The 20125-nt window shown below is 46.3% G+C and overlaps 2 protein-coding genes across 4 annotated transcripts in view; both read left to right on the top strand.

Moving 5' to 3' along the window:
• TMEM189 (transmembrane protein 189) overlaps positions 1–2136 on the top strand; it is a 28333-nt gene extending 26197 nt beyond the window's left edge. For both annotated transcript variants that reach the window (XM_006881633.1, XM_006881632.1), the window contains exon 6: positions 1772–2136. In XM_006881633.1, the coding sequence (XP_006881695.1) occupies positions 1772–1893 (122 nt within the window). In that variant the 3' untranslated portion in view covers positions 1894–2136. The remainder of the gene's footprint in view (positions 1–1771) is intronic.
• A 17805-nt stretch (positions 2137–19941) lies between these two features.
• LOC102866673 (ubiquitin-conjugating enzyme E2 variant 1-like) overlaps positions 19942–20125 on the top strand; it is a 29727-nt gene continuing 29543 nt past the window's right edge. For both annotated transcript variants that reach the window (XM_006881631.1, XM_006881630.1), the window contains exon 1: positions 19942–20030. The gene's annotated coding sequence lies outside the window, so the exon portion shown is untranslated. The remainder of the gene's footprint in view (positions 20031–20125) is intronic.

Here is a 20125-nt window from a genome sequence, read left to right as displayed (position 1 = left end):
CAGGTTTTCCGAGGCTGTAAATCGCACGGGAGATTGCCCATCCTTCTAGCATCTTACATAAAGACAGACCTTCCTTCCCTGTTGTGGAGCTTCCAGCTGCTCACCCACCCAGCCCTGTCTGTTGACCACCAGCAGTGTGCTGGCCACCACCCTAGGTGTAGGATACAGCTGTGAACAAAACAGGCAAAATCTGGGCACCTTTGGAGTTCAAAGTTAGAGGCAAGAGGGACAGTAAATGTCCACCTGATGGTCTGACCCCTGCAGACCACACCACTGCCATCAAGTCAGTTCCCACTCAGGGTGACCCTCCCTGGAGTTTCCAATGCTATGAATCTTCCCAGGAGGAGACTACCCATCTTTCCCCCTTGAAGCAGCTAGTGGATTTGAACTGCCGACCTTTTCTTTAGCAGCCTGATGCATTACGTGCACCACAAGGGCTGCTTGCCGGCTGCTGTGGAGGCAGATAAAGCAAGGAGTGGGGGCGGGTGGAGAACAGTAGGTGCAGAGACCCGAGACCAGAACCAGCAAGGGATCCCTGGACAGGAAGGGAGAGTGAGGGACAGAGTGACAGGAAGGTGATAAGTGCAAATGTGGTGAGTTGTGGGGAACACAAAGGGGGGCTCTGAGAGCCGTGGGAGAGAGGGCAGGGAGCAAGAGGTGACTGGGGAAGAAGGGTGGGGTAGCCACAGATAAAGAAGGACATCTGTCTGCTTAAGGAACAGTGTGCAAAGGCCTGGAGGCAGGGACTATGCAGGAATTCAGCCACCTGCACTGATACCAGTGAGCCTTTGTCAGCAGTAAGATGAGCGGCCCCCCATGGCCCGGTGGGTAAGAGCTACGTGCACCAACACAAAGGTATGTGGTTCTAATCCACCAGCTGCTTCAGAGGAGAAGGGCAGTCTCCTCTCATGTGATTTACAGCCTCAGAAAGCCTGCTGGAGGGTCAGCTGTGGGTCAATTCTGACTTAACATTAGCTAACCAACAACATAGAGAAGGAGCCCTGATGGTGCGGTGAGTTATGTGTTGGACTGCTAACCCAAAGGTCAGCAGTTCAAATCCAATAGCTGCACCTTGGAAGAAAAGTAGACAGTTTTGTCCCAAAAGCATTTACAACTTTGTGAACCCAGGGGAGAGTGGCCTGAGTGGGAACTGAGTCCAGGCCGGGCGGTGTGAACACGTGCAGCTTTGGAAGCCCTGAGCAGAGCCCTCAGTGACAGCCCTTGGCCCACAGTGTGACTCTAAATAGAAGTCAACAGTTTGAACACCACCCTCTCCATAGGGGAAGCGACCTGGTAGTCTGCTCCCACAGAGATTTACAGCCTCGGAACCCCACAGGGCAGTTCTGCTCCACCCTACGGGGAGGCTGTGTGTCAGCCAGAAAGCACCTCGTGGCGTCCCCAGGCCCTGTCCCATGCAACGAGGCTGAGACTTGAAAGAGGCAGGAACCTATATTCTCCTTTGGGGTCTAGGTAGAGACCAGCAGGAAACGGGAATAGTGAGTTGATGCTGATTCACCCCAGATAAGGATAGAGGCTACGAAGACATGAGGGCCACAGGCCAGGTCTGGTGGCTGAATAAACAAGAGAATCAGAGCAAGTAATAAATGCTACTTGGCACCTAGCATATAATAAGCATTCAGTAAGAAAGTGTGTGTGGTGGGACCCGACCCCCTGCCCTCTGCTGCCGGCTCATCCCCCTCCTGCCGCAGCCAGGGCCAGCTGTACCCCAGTGGCTCCCCCACTCACCCTGTGCCTGTCCTCTCTCCCGCAGGCTGGCTCAACTACCCGCTGGAGAAACTCGGCTTCTGGAGACGCCTGGAGGACATTATCCAGGCCCTGACCGGGGAGAAGCCCCGAGCAGACGACATGAAATGGGCCCAGAAGATCAAGTAGCTCTGTGGGACGAGCCCACCATGTGGTTGCCAACCTTCCCTCGCCCCCACCCCCCTACGCTGAAGCCATCTGCCAAACTCCAGCCTCCTTGCTGCTGGCCCCTCTGTTGGAGAGGACGCCTCCTGGGCTGGGCCCAGGCCCCCCAGTCCACCCCTCGTGACACAGAATATTGGAGCCACTGATTCTTGTCTCCGTTTTCTTTCCTCCCTGGTCCCCAGCCACCTATCTCTGTCGGCCAAGCCTCAGACCTACAGAAAAAGGAGCCCACCTGCCACTGTCCCTGCCTGCAGGGGGCACTCGCCCACCTGCACCCCACCTGTGCCGGAGCTGCTAAGGGCCTTTCTCTGTGGCTGGTGTTGGGGTTGACGAGTCGTCCTTCTCTGTCCCCAGTGGTCTGGGGAGCCGCCGCTGACCTGAGTGTCCACCAAGCAGGCCCCTGCTAACTGCCCCTGGAGCCTGATGGGTGGGCAGCAAAGCTCCTTAAGAGCCTCAGAGGTCAAGCGACCAGGAGAAGCCAGAGACGCCCCCCACTGAGTGTAGACACCCCCCCTCCCCATCCCAGACCACCGGCTGTCATGGTTCCAGCAGAGCCGAGTTCCCGTCTGAGGTCGTCCTCACAGCCACAGCCCCTGCCAGGGTCTTGCTCGTGTGGAGTGGCCACCGTGTCCCCTCTGGTCAGGGCTATGTCAGGGAAGGGAGGAAGAGTGGGGCCTTTTTGTTTTGGGTTGATTTTTTTTTTAAAGGTGCTTGCTTGTTTAATGTAAATAATAGAAAGCCTTAATATCTTTTCTGTAACATGGAGTAATATTTTAATGTCATGTTTTGGATGTATATAATATATTTATAACAAAGCAGCAAGAGTCTATTAACCTTAGCTGCCCAGTGGTGTTTCCTGGTTGCCTGGGGGAGGTGGGTGACGGGTATACATCGCCTGCCCACCTCAGGACTCCTCAGCCTTGGTTCTGGCCACCTGAAAGTGAATTGATGTGAGGTGCTCTGTTTTGCCGGGGTCTCCCGATTGGGTGAGGAAGGGTCTTCATGTAGTGGACTGGTGATGAGGACAGTGAGGGCTGGTCTGTGTCTGGGAATTCCTTCAGCTGATGGTGACTGGGCCCAGGTGAGTGCCAGGTTCTGGCTTGGCCACTGGGGTGCAGCCAGGAACAGACCAACAAGGGCTTCACCAGGATGGAGCTGACATCCTGGGGAAAGAGGATCAATAAACGTACCTAAATGCACCTGGAGATTCAGATGGTGATTTGTCAGGAGACTCGAGGAGGCTGAGATCTCATTCAAAAAGCAAGTAGGGCAGCTTGAGCCAGGCTTGAGGAGAGGGCTCTAAGACCCAGGAGAGATGGAGGAAGTGAGGGAGGAAGACGGACTGAGGGAAGAAGCCTTCCTGTCTGAACAGCAAGTGCAAAGGCCCTGGGGCAGAAACAAGCTTGGAGTTTGCAGGATGATTAGGAGAGAGGAGGCCATGAGGTTGCAAAAAAACAGGCTTTTTATCACCCACAGTGCCATAGACTGAGGCGAGTTGGGGGCCACTGGACATTGACTAAACATCTAAAGCACTATTAATAGCTAAAAGGTTCCTACTCTGTGCCAGGTGCTGCGATTCAACAGTGAAGCATAATATTGGAATTATTTCATCATCTATCCTGGGCTAGGTAGTTTCAGCCATATTAGGGAGAGGGGATCATCTTCAGCTAGGGGACATGAAATGATAATAGGATGCAATTTTAGAATGACTTATGTTTTTAAACATGGCTGGTAAACTTCATTCTCCTTAGTTTTCCCGCCACTGAACCAAAACCATTATATCTGTTGAGTCAGTTCTGATTCACAGCATATCTCTCTCTCTCTCTCTCTCTGTGTGTGTGTGTGTGTGTAGTGTTTTAACCATTGTATTACATATAGCCTTCCCAGATCTGAGAATTTCCATTTAAAACAGGGATATAACATATATGCCTTGAGGGACTGTGAAAGGAAAGATAACAGAAAACTCTAAGTGAAAATAATTTCATGGCTTATGTAACGGTAAATCCCAGAAGTGGTTCTGACTTCAAATCTGGCAAGTCCCAGGGGTTCAAATGACTTATCAGAGTTTAGTCTGTCTAGAGCTGCATTTCCGAGTTGAGACCACACTTTAGCCCAGTTTGGTCCTCTTAGTGCACGGCCAGTAAGTACAGCAAAAGTCCCAGGGCAGGGCTTTCATTGGCCTGGATGGGATCATGTGCCTACCAGTGAGCCAATCACCTCCTTCAGGGGAGGTGTGTTCTGAATGGCCAGGACGTCAGACATACCCAAGTCAAAGGGGTTGGAGGAAGGGAGGGATGGTTTGTAAGACAAAGATCAAGAGAAGCCCTAGTGAAATAGGGGTTAAGTGCTGGACAGCTAATATGAAGGGGAGTTTGAACCACCAGCTATTCTAAGGGGGAAAGATGAAGCAGCCTGCTCCCATCAAGATTTACAGCCTCGGAAACCCTCTGCGGCAGCTCTGCTCTTTTACAGGGTGGTTTTGAGTTGAAATCTACTTGATGGCAGGGAGGGGGAGGCAGCAGAAGTCCATGGTGGGGCAGATAGCTGAACTCTGGAAGGGCCAAAGGGCAATTTGGGGATTGCCTGGCTGAAGAGTCATAGTGAGCTCTCATCCCCTGCCCTTCAAAAATTCGCTTTGTCACACCACTTAAAAAAAAAATAGTGCCTGTTTTATTGAACTGAAAAAGAAGATTTCGCTTTCATGGAAAAAAGTAAAGCAAAACCAGCCTTCAATCAACCTTTGTTTCACAGCGAGCCATTAAGAGGCATCCTGTGGCCATCTCCTTTCCGGGGACAGCATCAGGCTGTCATCGCTTTGAAAGGTGTCTGTGAACGTGCTATGTTGGTATGATTTTAGGTTTTAGATGATGTTTGATGTGATTTGATAGGTTGCTTGAGGGTTCCTGAAAGATTTTGCTCATATAAATGAAGCAATTGCTTCTTGGATTTCTACTATTTCCACTTACAGACTTCACTGAAACACTCTACTTTTGGATAGTGGAGGAAACCTGCAATCTGCCCACCAGAAATAGTAGTGATGGAGCCAGGCTGTCTTCCAGTTCATGGCTCATGAGCTGGAAAACACAAAACTTGACAAAGAGTGAGTTTTGCGTCAGGTCTGGGAGCCCTAGGACCCTGTGGGCTGGGGGATTTGCACACGCGGGCTGTGAAGCCAAGCAGGGGCAGTGCTCATATCGACTGCACACTTCACCCCATGTCAGTCTGCAGAGCGTCTGTGTCCCAGCCGGCTGCCAAGCAGTCCCTGCAATGTGAGAGGTGAGTATAGACCCATTTGGCAGATGAGGAAACTGACGCACTGAGCTGTCACACAGCTGGTAAGTGGCATCCCGAAAAGGAAGGGGGTGAGGCAGCTGACAGCTGGGGAGCATGACCGCTCAAGAATATTATTACCCACTGGGGCAGGATGGCACAGGGGACTGAGATGACCTGGAGGTGTCAGGTGCCAAAGAGGAGCTAACACATCTATTGGTTAAAGAAGAACTGGAGGTTAGGAATTTTTTATTTTATTTATTACATATATATATTATATATATATAAAAATACACTGTGGGCAAAATAAAACGAGGCACTCACGTCTCAATTTAGAACCTGCACTTTCCTAGGGTTGACCTGGGGCTAGGTGAGTTTGTGCTGTTCTCTGCTGCCCTCTAGTGGTAGAGCAATTCACATGGCAAACAGGTTTGCAGTCCAATGTATCCCCCACAGAAATCAGGCTTCTCAGAAAGGTTATCAGACAGACCCTCCAGGGAAAGACAGTCAACAGGATGTGTATGTTAGTATACAGACTTGTGTACACAGTTAACCCTTGATCACGTGGGTTGCAGCGTGTGGGCCCACATAGACGCGGATTGTCTTTGCTGCTGTTGGCAGTGAGATTTTTGCCAATCGTCTCTGCTCACACAGCCTGTTTTAAGCACATACCTGCAACTCGAGCTCACCATAGTAGCAAGAGTAGCAAAAGTGGGGGGTGGGGGGAATCTGTGTATTTTTCCCCCTATGACCCATGTGACCTATGCATTTCAAATCCATGATTTCCATTGGTCAAGTAAATGGTGCACAGATTTTAAACCACACAGGAGGTCAGAGCTGTGAATCTCTGTGTTGTTCGAGGGCCAACTGTCTGTGACTTTAGGACCTGGCTCTCGAGATCATGGGGGCTGCACTTAGGAGGTCTTTAAGCAGAATTCTTTTAAAATCGACACTTCCAACCCCGTGGAAGAGTGTGGGCAGCTGCCCCAACACATGGGTTTCCTTTGGTGACAAGACTCCTTGCCTTTTGGGAACCATCCTTCTCTTTCAGATTCTACTCTTGGTGTTAGATGCCGCCCAGCTGCCTCTGACTACAGGACAGAACCCTGCCTGATCTTGTGCCATCCTCAAAGTCTCTGCCCACTGGTAGTCACCGCGTCAGTCCATAACATTGAAGGGCTTCCTCTCCGACCCTCTCCTTTTTCCAAGCACAACAGCCTTCTCTAGGGACTGACTCGGCTAACATCACGCCCAAAGTGTGAGATGAAATCTCGTCATCTTTGCTTTTATGAAGCACTCCACCTCTACTTCTCCAAGACAGATGTGTTTGCTCTTTTGGAAATCTGTGTTCAATATGTGGGAGAAGGATGAGCAGTGTCCTCCCGTGTGATTAACTGCCTCTCAAAACCTGCCGAAGGTCAGTTATGGGTCAGTTCTGACTCAATGGTACACAACAATAACATGATCAATATTATTCACCAGCACCACAGCTCAAAGGTGCCAGTACTTTGGTCTTTGTTATTCGTCTTTCACATGTAAATGAAGCCATTGGAAACACCAAGGCTTGGGTCAGGATTGCCCTTATTAGCAAAGATAATCTAAGAAAATGCCTGCGGAATATCACCTAAATCAGTGTTTGGCTAAATGACTGGTACTATGACCTGTGTTGTTGTAGTTGTTGTGTACCATCCAGTCAGAACCAACCCATATCTGATTGTCCAGCAGGTTTTCAGAGGCAGTTAATCGCACAGGAGGAGCTTTCCCATCCTTCTGTGGAGCAGCTGGTGGCCTCGAACTGCATGCCTTCAGGATTGCAGTGCAGCTTCTTACCACTAGGCCACCAGAGCTTGTACCATGGCCTAGCCAAACTAAAGAACCAAACCCAGTGACGTCAAGTTGGTTCTGACTCATAGCAACCCTCTGTTGTGTTTCCAAGGCTGTAAATCTTTGTGGGAGAAGACCAGCCACCTTTGTCTCGTAGAGTGCCTGATGGATTCGAGCTGACAACGTGTAGGTCAGCAGTCTGAAACATCATTCACAGTACTTGAAATAACGTACAGTGGTTTAGAACAGGGGTCAGCCAGCTATGATGATGGGCCAAACTCAGCCCTGTTGTGGTTTTTTTTTTCCCAGTGGCCTGGGAGCATTTTAAAATATTTAAGAAAGGACAGCTGTTTTCACAGCACATGAAAATTATATAAAATTAAAATCTCCGTGTCCATCAGTAAAGCTTTAAAACATTGTCACACCCATTCTTTTCTGTATTGGCTGCTACTGCAGTTCACAAGCAGAGCTGAATGGTTACCACAGAGATCAAAAGACCCACAAGGCTTAAAATATTTACATCTGGCCTTTTACAGAATGGGGGGGATTGCCACACCCTGGTGCAGAGTGAAGAGTAAATGTTTCTCCCACTTGGGTGCTCAGTTTCTCCTCTAGCCATGTTGCAATAATAAAATTACCACAAGTGGGTGGCTCCAACAAAGCTCCACTTTTAACTTTTTCTCTCATGCTTCAGGATACTAGAAGCCTGTATTCAAGGCAGCGGCTATAGCGGAAGGCTTTCTCTGTTATTCTAGGGGACAGCCCTTGCCTGCTTGTTTCCCGACTCTCTGGAGATCTCTATGTGGTTGGCACCAACCCGTCCATCCTCTGCACTGAGCCCTCGTGGCCCAGTGGCTAAAGATCTCAACTGCTAATCTCCAAGTTTTTAATCAAACTGACCTGGCCACTCCACTCCACAGGAGTAAGATGTGAGAGTCCACTTCCATAAAGATTTACAGCCCTGGAAACGGCAGTTCTGCTCTGTCCTCTGTGGTCACTGGAAGTTGGAATCGGTGGGAGGGTATCTAACAACCATAGGCTGGTGTTTGGTTTCTTCTGGGCTCACTCGTTTAATAGCTTTAATATCTCAAGAGTCACAGACTCAAGAGATAGCCTAAGTAATCCCATTTCACTACAACAATAATCCCTTCCCAAATAGGATTATAACCACAGCCACAGAGGTCAGGATTTAGCACACATGTTTTGGGGAATATAGTTCAGTCCATAGCACTCTGCCCAGGGACCATTATTACAAGATGTTTGGAATTCCTTAACTGCCTCTTTGGCCATGAGACCAGAATTGCATGATGTCTGGCTACCATAACTGAATGTTTGGATCAAAGATTCTATAGTTGCATACTTATTAAAAGGGAAGAAATTGCAGGACAGAATTTTTCAAATTCTAGAATTTCTGGAGCCAGAGGGGCTGAAAGGACCCACAAAACCATTGCCCTGAAATCAACCTATAAACCAAATATCTCCCCTGAAATCTGCTTTAAGCCAAACAATAGTTTAACTTCACTAGGAAAGAATGTCATCTGCCTTGAGCACTGTGCTCTTTAAACAACTATCTATTTGGACTCATGTCAAGGACAGTCACTCACAAGGTTGGAGTCCACCGGCTATTCTAAGGGAGAAAGATGGGTCATCTCCTCCTGTTACGTTCCTACAGCCTCAGGAGCCTCATGCTGGGTGGCCATGAGTCAGCATCAACTCAGTGGCGGTCGACTTGAATCTTTCTACTTGATAGGCGAGCTAGAAAACTCAGGAGATAACAAACTCATACCATTAAACCAAGCAGCTGCCATTAAGTCACTTCCAACTGATGGCAACATTCCTTCCGATTTCTGAGGCTATGAATCTTTACAGGACAAGACTGTTTCTTTTTCTTCCTCAGTGCTCTTTGTGGACTCAAAGACGCCTTTATTTTCTGTCAATTAATGAGGAACAATTCGGACAAAGAGGGTAAGAATGGCTGGAAAACAACATAATGAATGTCACTAAATTGTACATGAAGAAATTTTTTACTTGATGTATATTTTGCTGTGAATATTTTCAACCATCTTAAAACTCTCTAAATTTCCTTATTTACACTTAGATTTGTTCCTTTTTTTTCCCCCAGCCACAAAAGGTAGGCTTTAAGGGAGTGCTGGTGACCTAGTGGCAAGAAGCTGCACTGCAATCCCAAAGGTGCGTGGTTCAAATCCACCAGATGCTCTGCTGGATAAGGAGAGGCAATCTCCTCCTGTACCAGTCAGATATGATTTGACAGTACATGCACAAAAAAATAGTAGTGTTATTTAAAAAAAAAAAAAGAAAAGAAAGGTAGGCTATTATACACACTTTTGTGTACACACTGCTACGGACTGAATTTTGTCCCCCAAATAATCTCAGATGTAAATCTTAGCCCCTGTACCCGTGGTTGAGGGAGCTCCAGTACACCATCCCTAGGGAGCTGTAATTCTAACCCAAAGGCTGACTGTCGCTGGCAGTTTGAATCCATCTCTGTGGCAGAAAGGTAGGCAATCTTCTCCTATTCTACTTACAGCCTCAGAATCCCAATGGAAGGTCATTTAGGAGTCAGTTCTTATTCAATGGCCATGAAGATGAATGAACACCTATTCTTAAAGGAAGCCTTGGTGGTATGGTATATGCCATATCAGGCTGCTAACTGAAAGGTCAGCCGTTCAAATCCACCAGCTGCACGAAAGGAGAAAAATGGGCTTCCAGATTTACAGCTTCAGAAACCAGGTGGAGGACCTCCATCAGCCTGAATCAACTTGATGGCAGCAGGCTTAGTCTTGGGCATAATCTGTGGTTACAAGGCCACTCAGGAATGGTTTTCTTTGTTATATTAATATTCATGAGACAGTATTTGTGTGGGGACTGTTTGCTTCAATCTCTTTTGAGTTAAGAAAGTAAATGAGCAGGGATGGAGGCGGATAGATGGTAGGCCAACATGAAGATCACTCAGGAGCCACGGGACCTAGAGTCTACCAAGACGAAAAGGAGAAAGGACGTCCTTCCTTAAAGCTGACAGAGAGCATCTTCCCCTAGAGCAGGCAGCCCTGAACGTGGAGTGAGCTTCAGAGCCCATTGTTCATAGGGTCACTAACAGCGCATGACAGGACGCCTCCTAGAGTGAGAAAACTCAAAGCTCACAGCTCTGGTGTCCGTGTCTGTTGAGAGTCACGTCCTAACCCCAGGGCAGCATCCTTCCAGCACTTCGAATCCACCAGCAGCAACATAGGAGAAAGGTGGGCAGTATCCTCCCAACAGTCAGCTAGTAGTCAGTTCTGACTGCATGACAATGACTTTGACTGTGAGAAAACAACCTCTCTGTTAAATCCACCCCCTGATGGTATTTCTGTTACTGTAGCATCAGATCATTCAAGCTATGCATCTTGCCTCTTTCTCCACTCATGCCTTGGTGAGAACTTTCAGAGCTTCTTTAGTCTGGGGTTTAACAGCCACACACCCACCTCAGGTTGGGCTATCATTTCTGAACCTGTCTCATTGTTTTCAGTCTTGGGTATTACAAACTGCCAGTATGAGCACCAGAGAACTGAACTCTGCTTGTATGCGTCAGTAGATTCTAACGGGTCAATTCTTAGGAGAAGAATCGCTGAGCCAAAGGAGGTTTGATAGCTTGTGGCAAACTGTTTTCCCCCGAGGCTGAGAAGACTAGGACTCCAGGACAACTTTCGAGTGATGCTTGCTTCCTCACTCCCCTGCCAACACCCTGTCTTATCAACTGTTTTGTTCTTTGCCCATCTGATAGGTGGTTTTAATTTGCATTTCTCTTACCGTGTTTCACTGATTCTACCATGTCACCAATTGTAAGACACATCCTGGTCCGGAGACGTCTGAGTGTTAAATTCGCATCTTGGAGTCACAGAAATGCAATATGCTAGATGAGACTGGGTAGTGAAGCATGAGCTTAAAAGACATTTGAGTTTCCCAATTCTTTTGAGTTTCCCAATTCTTTTGAGTTTCCCAGTTCTTTTGGAGTTTCCCCAATTCGTGTTCTTTGTCTATTCCTGAGAGGCTGACAAAAAGGTTAGGGTTCTAATCCCTGCTCTACCACTTATAAGCTGTGAGACTTTGGGCAACTTACTTAACCTGTATGTGCCTCAGTTTCCTCATATGTAAAATAGGATAACAGTACTTACTTCATAGGATTGCAGGTGCTCTGGTGACAAGTGTTGAGAATGTGGCATAGCTAACCGAAAGGCCGTCAGTGCAAATCCACCAGCTGCTCCGATGGACAGTCTCCTCCTATAAAGGTCTACAGCTTCAGAAACCCACTGGAGCATTGCCATGGACTGGAATTGACTAGATGGTCATGGCTGAGTCATTGAATTATTGCAGCAATCAAATGAGTCTGTTCAAAACCCTATGTGCCTATAAAAATGTGTAGCTATTGTTGAATGGAATGCTAACTTACCAAATCACAATTTAAAAATTAAACAAAGCACTGTGTCTAGAATACAATAAATGCTCAATTAATGTTTGTGATTATCACTTTCTTTTGGTTGTTCATGTTCTTAATAAATTTTGAGAACTCTGTAACAAGTGTTATTTAAAGAGTCATTCTTTTTTTCATCTCTCCCTTTCCCCATATTCCTGGCTTTTATTCCTCTTTTTTTTTTCTGATCCCAAAAGATGGACTAAAACTCAAAGATTACAGAAAGAAATTGTTTAGAAAGAATCTAATGGAAATAATCCAAAATTCCATCAAAGAGGAATGAGTGCATGGACTATACTCCCACCTACTCCTTGCCTTCCAAAGCATTTTGGTAATACATGATCACAATTACAAGATCGTTCTCAGTTAGCAAGTGCTGAAAGTCAAGAAGTGCCACAAGTGGATGGTATTACCAAGTGGAAATCTCATTTCTCATGGGACACTTTGCTGTTGTTGTTGTTATGTGCCATCAAGTCGCTTGCAACTCATAGCGACCCTACGTACAAGAGCCCTAAACCCTACTCTATCGTGACACACCTACTCCCACTACCCCAATCACTGAGTTGATCATCACATCGAGGGTCTTCCTCTCCTGCGCTGTCCCTCCACTCTCCCAAACATGATGTCCCTCTCCAAGAACCGGTCCCTCCTTGCAACATGCCCAAAGTATGTCAGACGAAATTTCAGAATCCTTGACTCCAAGGAGCATCCCAGCTTCACCCTCTCCAGGACAAACCTGTTTGTTCTTCTAGCAGTCCATGGTATATTCAACACTCTTCTCCAGCACCACAGCTCAAAGGCATCAATTCTCCTTCTACCCTCCCTAATCACTGTCTACAGGACACTAGCAGTCTGAAATCCCAGCACAGGCTACAGGGGAAGGTGTTCCCCTCCTGTCCGTTCTGCATGAAGGTCCTTCTTGCATCAGCTTTGCTTCCTGGTTCCTTAGGGATGTCCATGTAACATGGCATCAGTCGTCTTCCACTGCTGCTTTGCTTACCTGTTCAATCTTTTGTGACTCAAAGGAGATTCACTCAGGGAGCTCTGCTGGCCTAGTGGCAAGAACCTACACTACAGGGGAGCTCTGCTGGCCTAGTGGCAAGAAGGTGCAACTACAATCCCAGAGGTGCACGGTTCGAATCCACCAGATGCTCTGCCGGGGAAGGAGGGGCAATCTCCTCCTGTACCAGTCAGATCTGATTTGACGGTACACGCACACAAAAATAATAAAGTAAAAAAAAAAAAAAGAACCTGCACTACAATCCCGAAGGCACGAGATTCAAATCCACCACACACTCCTCTGGAGAAGGAGGGGCAACAGGATCTGATTCAATGGTACACAACAAGAAAAAATAAAAAGTATTGGGAATGATCATATAAAACACAGTGTGAAGAAAGGAATGTGTTAAACACAATATATATGAATTCTGCATACAAACTGATAGAAAAATAAAAATAAATTTAAAAGAGATTGACTTGTGGCCTAGTGGCAAAAAGCTGCATTGCAATCCTAGAAGTACATGGTTCGAATCCACCAGATGATCTGCTGGAGAAGGAGGGGCAATCTCCTCCTGTACCAATCAGATCCGATTTGACGGTACACACAAAATAAAATAAAATTTTTTAAAAAAGAGATTGACTCAAAATGTACACTGCACTAACTATATCTCATTAACATGACAAAGGCAGCTCATTCCCAAGTAAGATTATAACAACAGGCATTTTGTTGTTTAGTGCCATCGAGTCAGCTCTGACTCCTGGTGACCCTGTGTACAACAGAATGAGACCCTCCCCAATCTTATGCCACCTTCACAGTCTCCGCACAAGGATTAGAATTTACAGTACATACTTTGGGAAAGGACACATCTCAAATTTTCCATCTTCTGCTTCCTTCCCTCCCAAAATTCATGCCCTTGACACATGCAAAATCATTTATACCATCACTGTTCTCAAAAAGTCTTAAATCAACTCTAAGTCCTAAAATCTCATCTTCTGAATCTAGATCAAATATTTGTGTGATATTCCAGCCTCAAGCAAATTCCTAATTCCTCTTCATCTGTTGTCATGAATCGAATTGCATTCTCCAAAAATACATGCCTTTAATAATGAAACGTGGAAGCTCTGTTGTGATCTCCATGGTTTGTTAAACCACATAGTTGTTGGAGGAGTAATAGTGGAATACAGCACTCCCTGATTCCTTAACAGCCCTCACTTAAGAAGAAATCCTCTAGGGTGTGGTAATACCTTTTGTCTCAGGATAGGTGAAAGCGGAGGAGGTCTACCCAAGGTGGGGGGAACCTTACTACCAGCAAGAAATAACTGCCAGGAGTGGAGTGAAGGGTATGCATTGGAGAGCTGAACAATGAATAAGGATGACAGAAGAATTGATGCCTTTGAGCTGTGGTGTTGGAGAAGAGCACTGAACATCCTATGGACAGCCAAAAGAACAAAGAGATAAATCTTGGAGAGGGTGCAGCAGGAGTGCTATTTGAAGGCAAGAATGATAAGACTTTGCCTCGAATGCTTTGGGCATATTGCTAGGAGGGCCTATTCCTTGGAGAGGGACATGATGCTGGAAAGGTGGAGTGTCAGTGAAGGACAAGAAGATCCTCGACCAGGTGGATTGACATGGTGACTGCTGCAATGGGCTCTTGTATGTCAGGAAGCGTGAGGATGGCACAGGATAGAACAGGGTTCAGATCCTTTGTTCATAGGGTCGTTGTGACTCATACTTGACTTGATGGTACCTAACAACAACAACAAGACCATAACATAAGGAGATCTCCAGGAAATGTGAGGCCTACAGAAGCTGAAGGAAAAAAAGACTTTCTTCACAGCTGACACACTAGGCCACCATGGCTCCCTATAATATACTATTTCTTTAAAATGGAAATATAATGTAGACTATTATATATAGGATATGAGGATGTCACAGGATAGGACAGAGTTCAGGTCTGTTGTTCATAGGATCACTAAGAATCTACTTGACGGCACCTAACAACATAGATTCTAGAAAATGTTTCCATTTAGTATACGGTTTTTCAAAGTTATCATTTCTTTATCATCTCAGATTCCAAAACATACCAGGTGCTTTCACCACCTTGTTGAGAACCGAGTTTCTGAAGGAAGAACCAGAGTTGTTTCTCTGCTGCTCGGTGTGTCTGCTTTCCTGTACCTATCAGGCATGCTTTTGACTGGAGGTGGCAAAACCTACCTTTTAAAGCAGCTTAAGCAGTCAAGGCAATGATTATCTCATGTCTTAAGAGGACACAGTCTTAGAAACATTACAGAATAAAAAGCCCAGACATCTTCAGTCCTTTGGTGATTAAATGCACATTAGCAAATCTGTCTTGTCCTGATTCCTGTTGTAAAGCATGAGCAGAGGCTAGAAGTATCATCTGGATTGTTGCAAAACGTTTAAAAGCAGTGGCCCCTCTCTGCTTTTATTCATTTCTTTCCCCATCATGGTTTTAAGTATAAAGCACTGTGAATGAAGGTAGTAGTCAGGGTTAGCTGCAGGGATGTGGGTGTTTTACTTTTTTTTTTTTTTTAGGGGGAGGTAACTTTATTTTAAATTTATGGGCTCCCTTCCCCCTTCTTATGGTGATCTAATTGCATTGGTTAAAAGCAGCTAACCAGTTGTTCTTTAGAATATACCCTCTAGCCAAGTCTAACTTTATTTAGACGCTGTAGATGGACAAGCTTGATTGTTTGAACCAAAATGGGAACATTAAACAAACATCACAGCCCTCACTAATAACATTGTGACTTTGCTGTCAAATGTAGAATCCTCCCTTCAAGAAAAAAAGCTTGTGACCATTTTGTATGGCTTGTCTGGAAACTTCTGTAAATCTTATGTTTTAGTAAAATATTTTTTGTTATTCTAAAAAAAAAAAAAAGAAAAAAGAAGTCTGGAGGTCTTAATCCAGCAGGCTAAGCACGTCACCCACTCATGGCCTGGTTCTTCCATCCCTCTGGTCTAGGATCTTTGATGTGTAGGCCTTTTGGCCTGGGGCTTTTATCTCTTGGTCTCAGTCGGGTTGCCACAGTTCCAACCCTTACAACCTCGTATGACAGGAAGGATGGGGGAGGTCAATAACAGACGAAAAAGGTCCGGTGGCACGGTACCTTGTATTGAGTTGCTACCACAAAGCCAGTGGTTTGAATCCAACAGTTGTGTAGCAGAGAGTTGAGTAGTCGTTTCCTGTAAAGATGTACCTCCTTAGAAACCTGTAAATGATGAGGGGTCACCTTTGGTTGGATTTCGTTCCGTGACAGGTAGTTTGGGGTTTAGGTTTATCATCTTTGAGGAAACTTTTCCAAACCCTACTCCTTCCCCAACTGATTGGTCAGAACTAGATTACAAGCACACGACTAAACCAATCACTGACAAAAGGAAATGACAGCAGTGGTTGGTTTGGACCAATCATGATTCAGTCCTGGAGCCGGAAGTTCTGCTTCCTAAACAAAATCGGGTTTCTGCAGGACGGTAGGTGCCGGACGCAGGGGTTAAATTGGTGGTGGGCGGTATCCCCGTATCTCCTCCCTCGACTGCCCGTCTCCACTGCTGGCCAGCTCTTCCTCTGACCCATTCATCTGAGGCAGCCAGGCTGAACTTTCTAAAACCTCCCGCTTGAAGCTACTTAAGTCCACAGGTGGTACCCTAGGATTTCAGAGAAATGAATTCCAAACCAAATGTTATTCCTTCCTTTGTGTGACCCTAGGAAAGTCTTCTAACTCCTCTGCCTCCGTGCCATCACCTGACAATGGAAACGATAACAGGTCCTTTGAAAACGGAGAATTAAAAACACAAACTCATACTGTGATCAAGTGAATGCTGACTCACAGCCACCCGATAGGACAAAGTAAAACTATCCCAAGGCTGTGATGATTGATTGACTTTTTTCAGAAGCAGGCTTCTATGTCTTTGACCTGAGGAATAACTTAACTGTTGGGTTCAAACTCCCGACCTTTAGTTTAGCAATTGAAGGCTCTGATCACTGCACCACATTAGCTCCTAAGAAGGATTACATAACAGTTAATGTTACATAGCCTCGCCAAGCTTTAAGTTCTTTAGTTCTATTAACCTTTTTAATCCTCCCAACAATCCGATAAAACGAGTCTGTTAGCTCCATTAATAAAGCTACCAGCCCAGCCGCAGAGCTGTGATGGAGCGCATGCGTCCAGGCAATGGGGCCTTTCTGTGATGCCCAATTGGGGGGCGGAGCCTCGAGGACGTGTCTTCACCAGGAGGACTACAACTCCCAATAGGCTTAGCGCGCTCACCGGACTACAATAACCAGCATGCTTCGAGACGTGTCGCTTAACTTCTTCCTCATTCAAAGCTTTCTCTGCCTCCTGAAATCAGCTAATGAGATTTCTTGCCCTAGAATTCTTTGTTAATTTTGCTTGCAAGAAATCTCTAGGAGAACCAAGGATTCTTAGTCCAAAGGAATTTATGATTATCATTTGTGGAATTAATACCTTTTAGTTGCTACCTCACCTGTTTGCTCTGAAATAAAATTTTTTCATCTCTTAAATGAGAATGTTCTTAAGAGCTGCTTCATTGAGTTGTGAGGAATAATGGTAAAATGCCTTTGTAAAGGTCACTTCTAGTAACTACCCCTTCTTCTCTGCGGGTTTTAGCAGAACATTTTATTTCTACAGCAATCCTGAGTCAATACTGTCATCCTCTGCTTGAAATTGTAAAGCAGCACGGAAGAGAGATCTAAGTCTCCTGCCCATTGTCACACAACAAAGTGTATGGTGAAGGATTCGAACTCGGGCATTTTCACTTCAGAAGTGAGTCTGTCCTAGGAACCTAAATGCATCCCGCTCCCTAGGGAAACAATCATCACTCAAAGTCTAGGACAACATTTTCTGCTCTCCCTACGGGAACCTGAGTCACGTGACACATGAAAAACCCGTTTCATTGCAAGTGGCGAGGGCTGGGAAGACGTTTTGAGAGCCTGTAATAGCTGAATTTAACCTAATTGGAAAAATCAGAAAGGTTTTCCTGAGGGCGTGTTGTTAGATCAAACAGCCAGAGTGAAAACAGCACGGGGAAAGCCTTGAGGAAGGAGAAGACATGCTAAACTCCAGAGACCTCCAAACGTGGCATTGTAGCTGGAGAGGTGAAGGCGGGCTCGGACTAAGAACCAATGGGGCAAAACTTGACGTATTCAGAGAGAGAGAGAAGAGTGTGTGTGTGTGTGTGTGTGTGTGTGTGTGTGTGTGTGATTTTAATGAAAGTTAACAGAAAGAATGGATGAGGTTTTACTCATTCATTGATACACATTTTCATCCCTCCTCTTCCCCACTCCCCCAAGACACTCATTCTTGTTAAGTGCCATCAAATTGACACAGCGGTCTTATGGACAACAGATCTGAACCTTACCCTCACCATCCCTAACATACTTGAGACCATTATTACAGTCACTGTGTCAGACTATCTTATTGAGGGCTTTCCTCTATTCTCTGACCCTCCGCCTTTCCCAGAATGATGTCTTTTTCCAAACACTGACTTCTCTTGACAACACACTCAGTCTCAGCCTTGCAAAAATGCAGGTTAAGGAGCTGAGAGGGAGTCGTTGTTAGATACCATCAAACTGACTAGGACTCACAGCTATTCTATGAACAATCTCTTCCATACTCAAGTCCATTGTTGTACTGGGTCAACCCACCATGTTGAGGGTCTTTTTTTTTCCTTCAAAGACCCTACATTTTTCTAAGTATGATTTCTTTTTTCAAGGACTGGTCCCTCCTGATATGTCCAAAGTATGTGAGAGTAATTCAAACTTAGAATGGACTCATAACTGACCCTCTTTTGGGTTTCTGAGGCTGTAAATTTCATGGAAGGAGATTGCCCATCTTTGTTCTATGGAGCCGGGAGTGAATTAAAATAGCCAGAAGAGAGACCTTTTGGTTAGCAACGCAACTCCTTACAAATTATGTCACCAGAGCATCTGGCACATAATAGGTGCTTATTGATACTCTTTGAATTAAGAGAAGGACAAATGGATGCCTTCCTTAAAAATTAAAAAAAAAAAAACCAAACAGAAAACAAAAACAAAACCCAAACTACTGCCAGGGAAGTAAATCCCATGCAAACAACAGTAGAAATGGCCCATTGGGTTTCAATGTAAGGATGGTGAGACTCAGTCTCATACTTTGGGCATATTATCAGGAGGGGCTGGTCCTTGGGAAAAGGCACCATGCTGGGTAAATAAGAGGGTCAGGCAAACAAAGGAAGAACCTCCATGAAATGAATTGACACTGGTTGCAATAACCAGGCTTTTAAGCATGGCAGAGATTGTGAGGAAGACACAGGAAAAGGAAGTGTTTCATCTGTTGTAGTCCACTCAGGGTTAACTGATGACTTATGGAACCTGACCACCACATCCTTCTCCCCAGTGGCTGGTGGATGCAAATCATAGAACTTTGGGTGAGCCCTCCAAAATTTAACTACTGCCCTGCTAGGGCTCCTTCTGCCAATGCAATGCCCCTCTGGCCAGAAAGCATGAATCCTGGAAGCAAATCTGGCCTGGATTAAAATTCTGGCACAATCACTTACTAGCTAAATCCGTTTCAATAAATCAGTTAAACTCTCTCAGTTTCACTTTCAAAGCATTCCCCATCTAGTAGAAATATTCTAAGGATCTAATGACATAGGGGAAGCGATTGAGGAGAAATAAGCGCTTTTAAAGTCTATACAATAAAGTCTATTTTAAAGTCTTTCGTAAAGGTATCCTCCTAAAATTGATCAGTCTTGCTGTTTTCACCAAGCACCTCAATTTCTCCCTGGCCACGGGCCTAGAGAGATTTGAAGCTTATCTATTGGATTGATAACCAAAAGATCATCAGTTCAAATCCACCAGAGAATGAAGAACCGTCCACTCTCATATTTAGCCTTGAATAGTTATGAATTGGAACCAAATGGACAGTAGTGGATTTTGAGTCCTTGCACACACAAAATACTTCTCTGTAAAGGGAGCTCTGGTGGCCAAGCAGGTATCAGATCGGCCAGCTGTCCTGCGGGAGAAAGGTGGCATAGGTCCTCTGCGATCTACAGTGTGAAAACTCAATGGACAATCCGCTGGGAGTCGATGACAGGTAACAACAACAAAGGGGTCTTCCTGGCGCGATGGGTTAAAGCGACAGGCTGCTAACACACAGCTTGGCAGTTCAAGCCCGCGAGCTGCACCGTAGGAGATGCTTTGCTTCCGCCCTGGAAACCATATAGGGCAGTTCTACCCTGTCCTATAGGGTTGCTGTGAGTCAAGTTCGACTCCATGGCGACGGGTTTGGTTTCGAGGTTTGGTTAAATGGAGAGGGGAAGGAAAATAAGGACACACACCAAGCTGCCGGGGTGCCGCGGCGGCCGGAGCAGCGGGTGTCAGCGGGCGACAGGGGGCGTCAGCGGTACGACCTGCGCGTGCGCGCGCGTCTGCGCACAAGGGTCGGGGCGCCGGGCGGGGGGTGAAGAAGGGGCTGGCCTTCCAGCGACAGCGACGCAAGATGGCAGCCACCACGGGCTCGGGTGAGCTGGGGCGCCGGGCCCGGCCGGCCGAGGGGGCGCGGGTTCGGGCCTGGACCCCGGCCCCGCGAAGGCCCTGGCGGCGAGGCCGGGGGTCT

This window comes from Elephantulus edwardii, unplaced genomic scaffold (genome assembly GCF_000299155.1).
Source record: "Elephantulus edwardii isolate Elephantulus edwardi_28Jun2011 unplaced genomic scaffold, EleEdw1.0 scaffold00015, whole genome shotgun sequence".
In the NCBI taxonomy this organism is placed as follows: Eukaryota; Metazoa; Chordata; class Mammalia; order Macroscelidea; family Macroscelididae; genus Elephantulus; species Elephantulus edwardii.
Note: the sequence above shows the minus strand (reverse complement) of the source record. Positions and strands in the feature narration are given on the sequence as shown.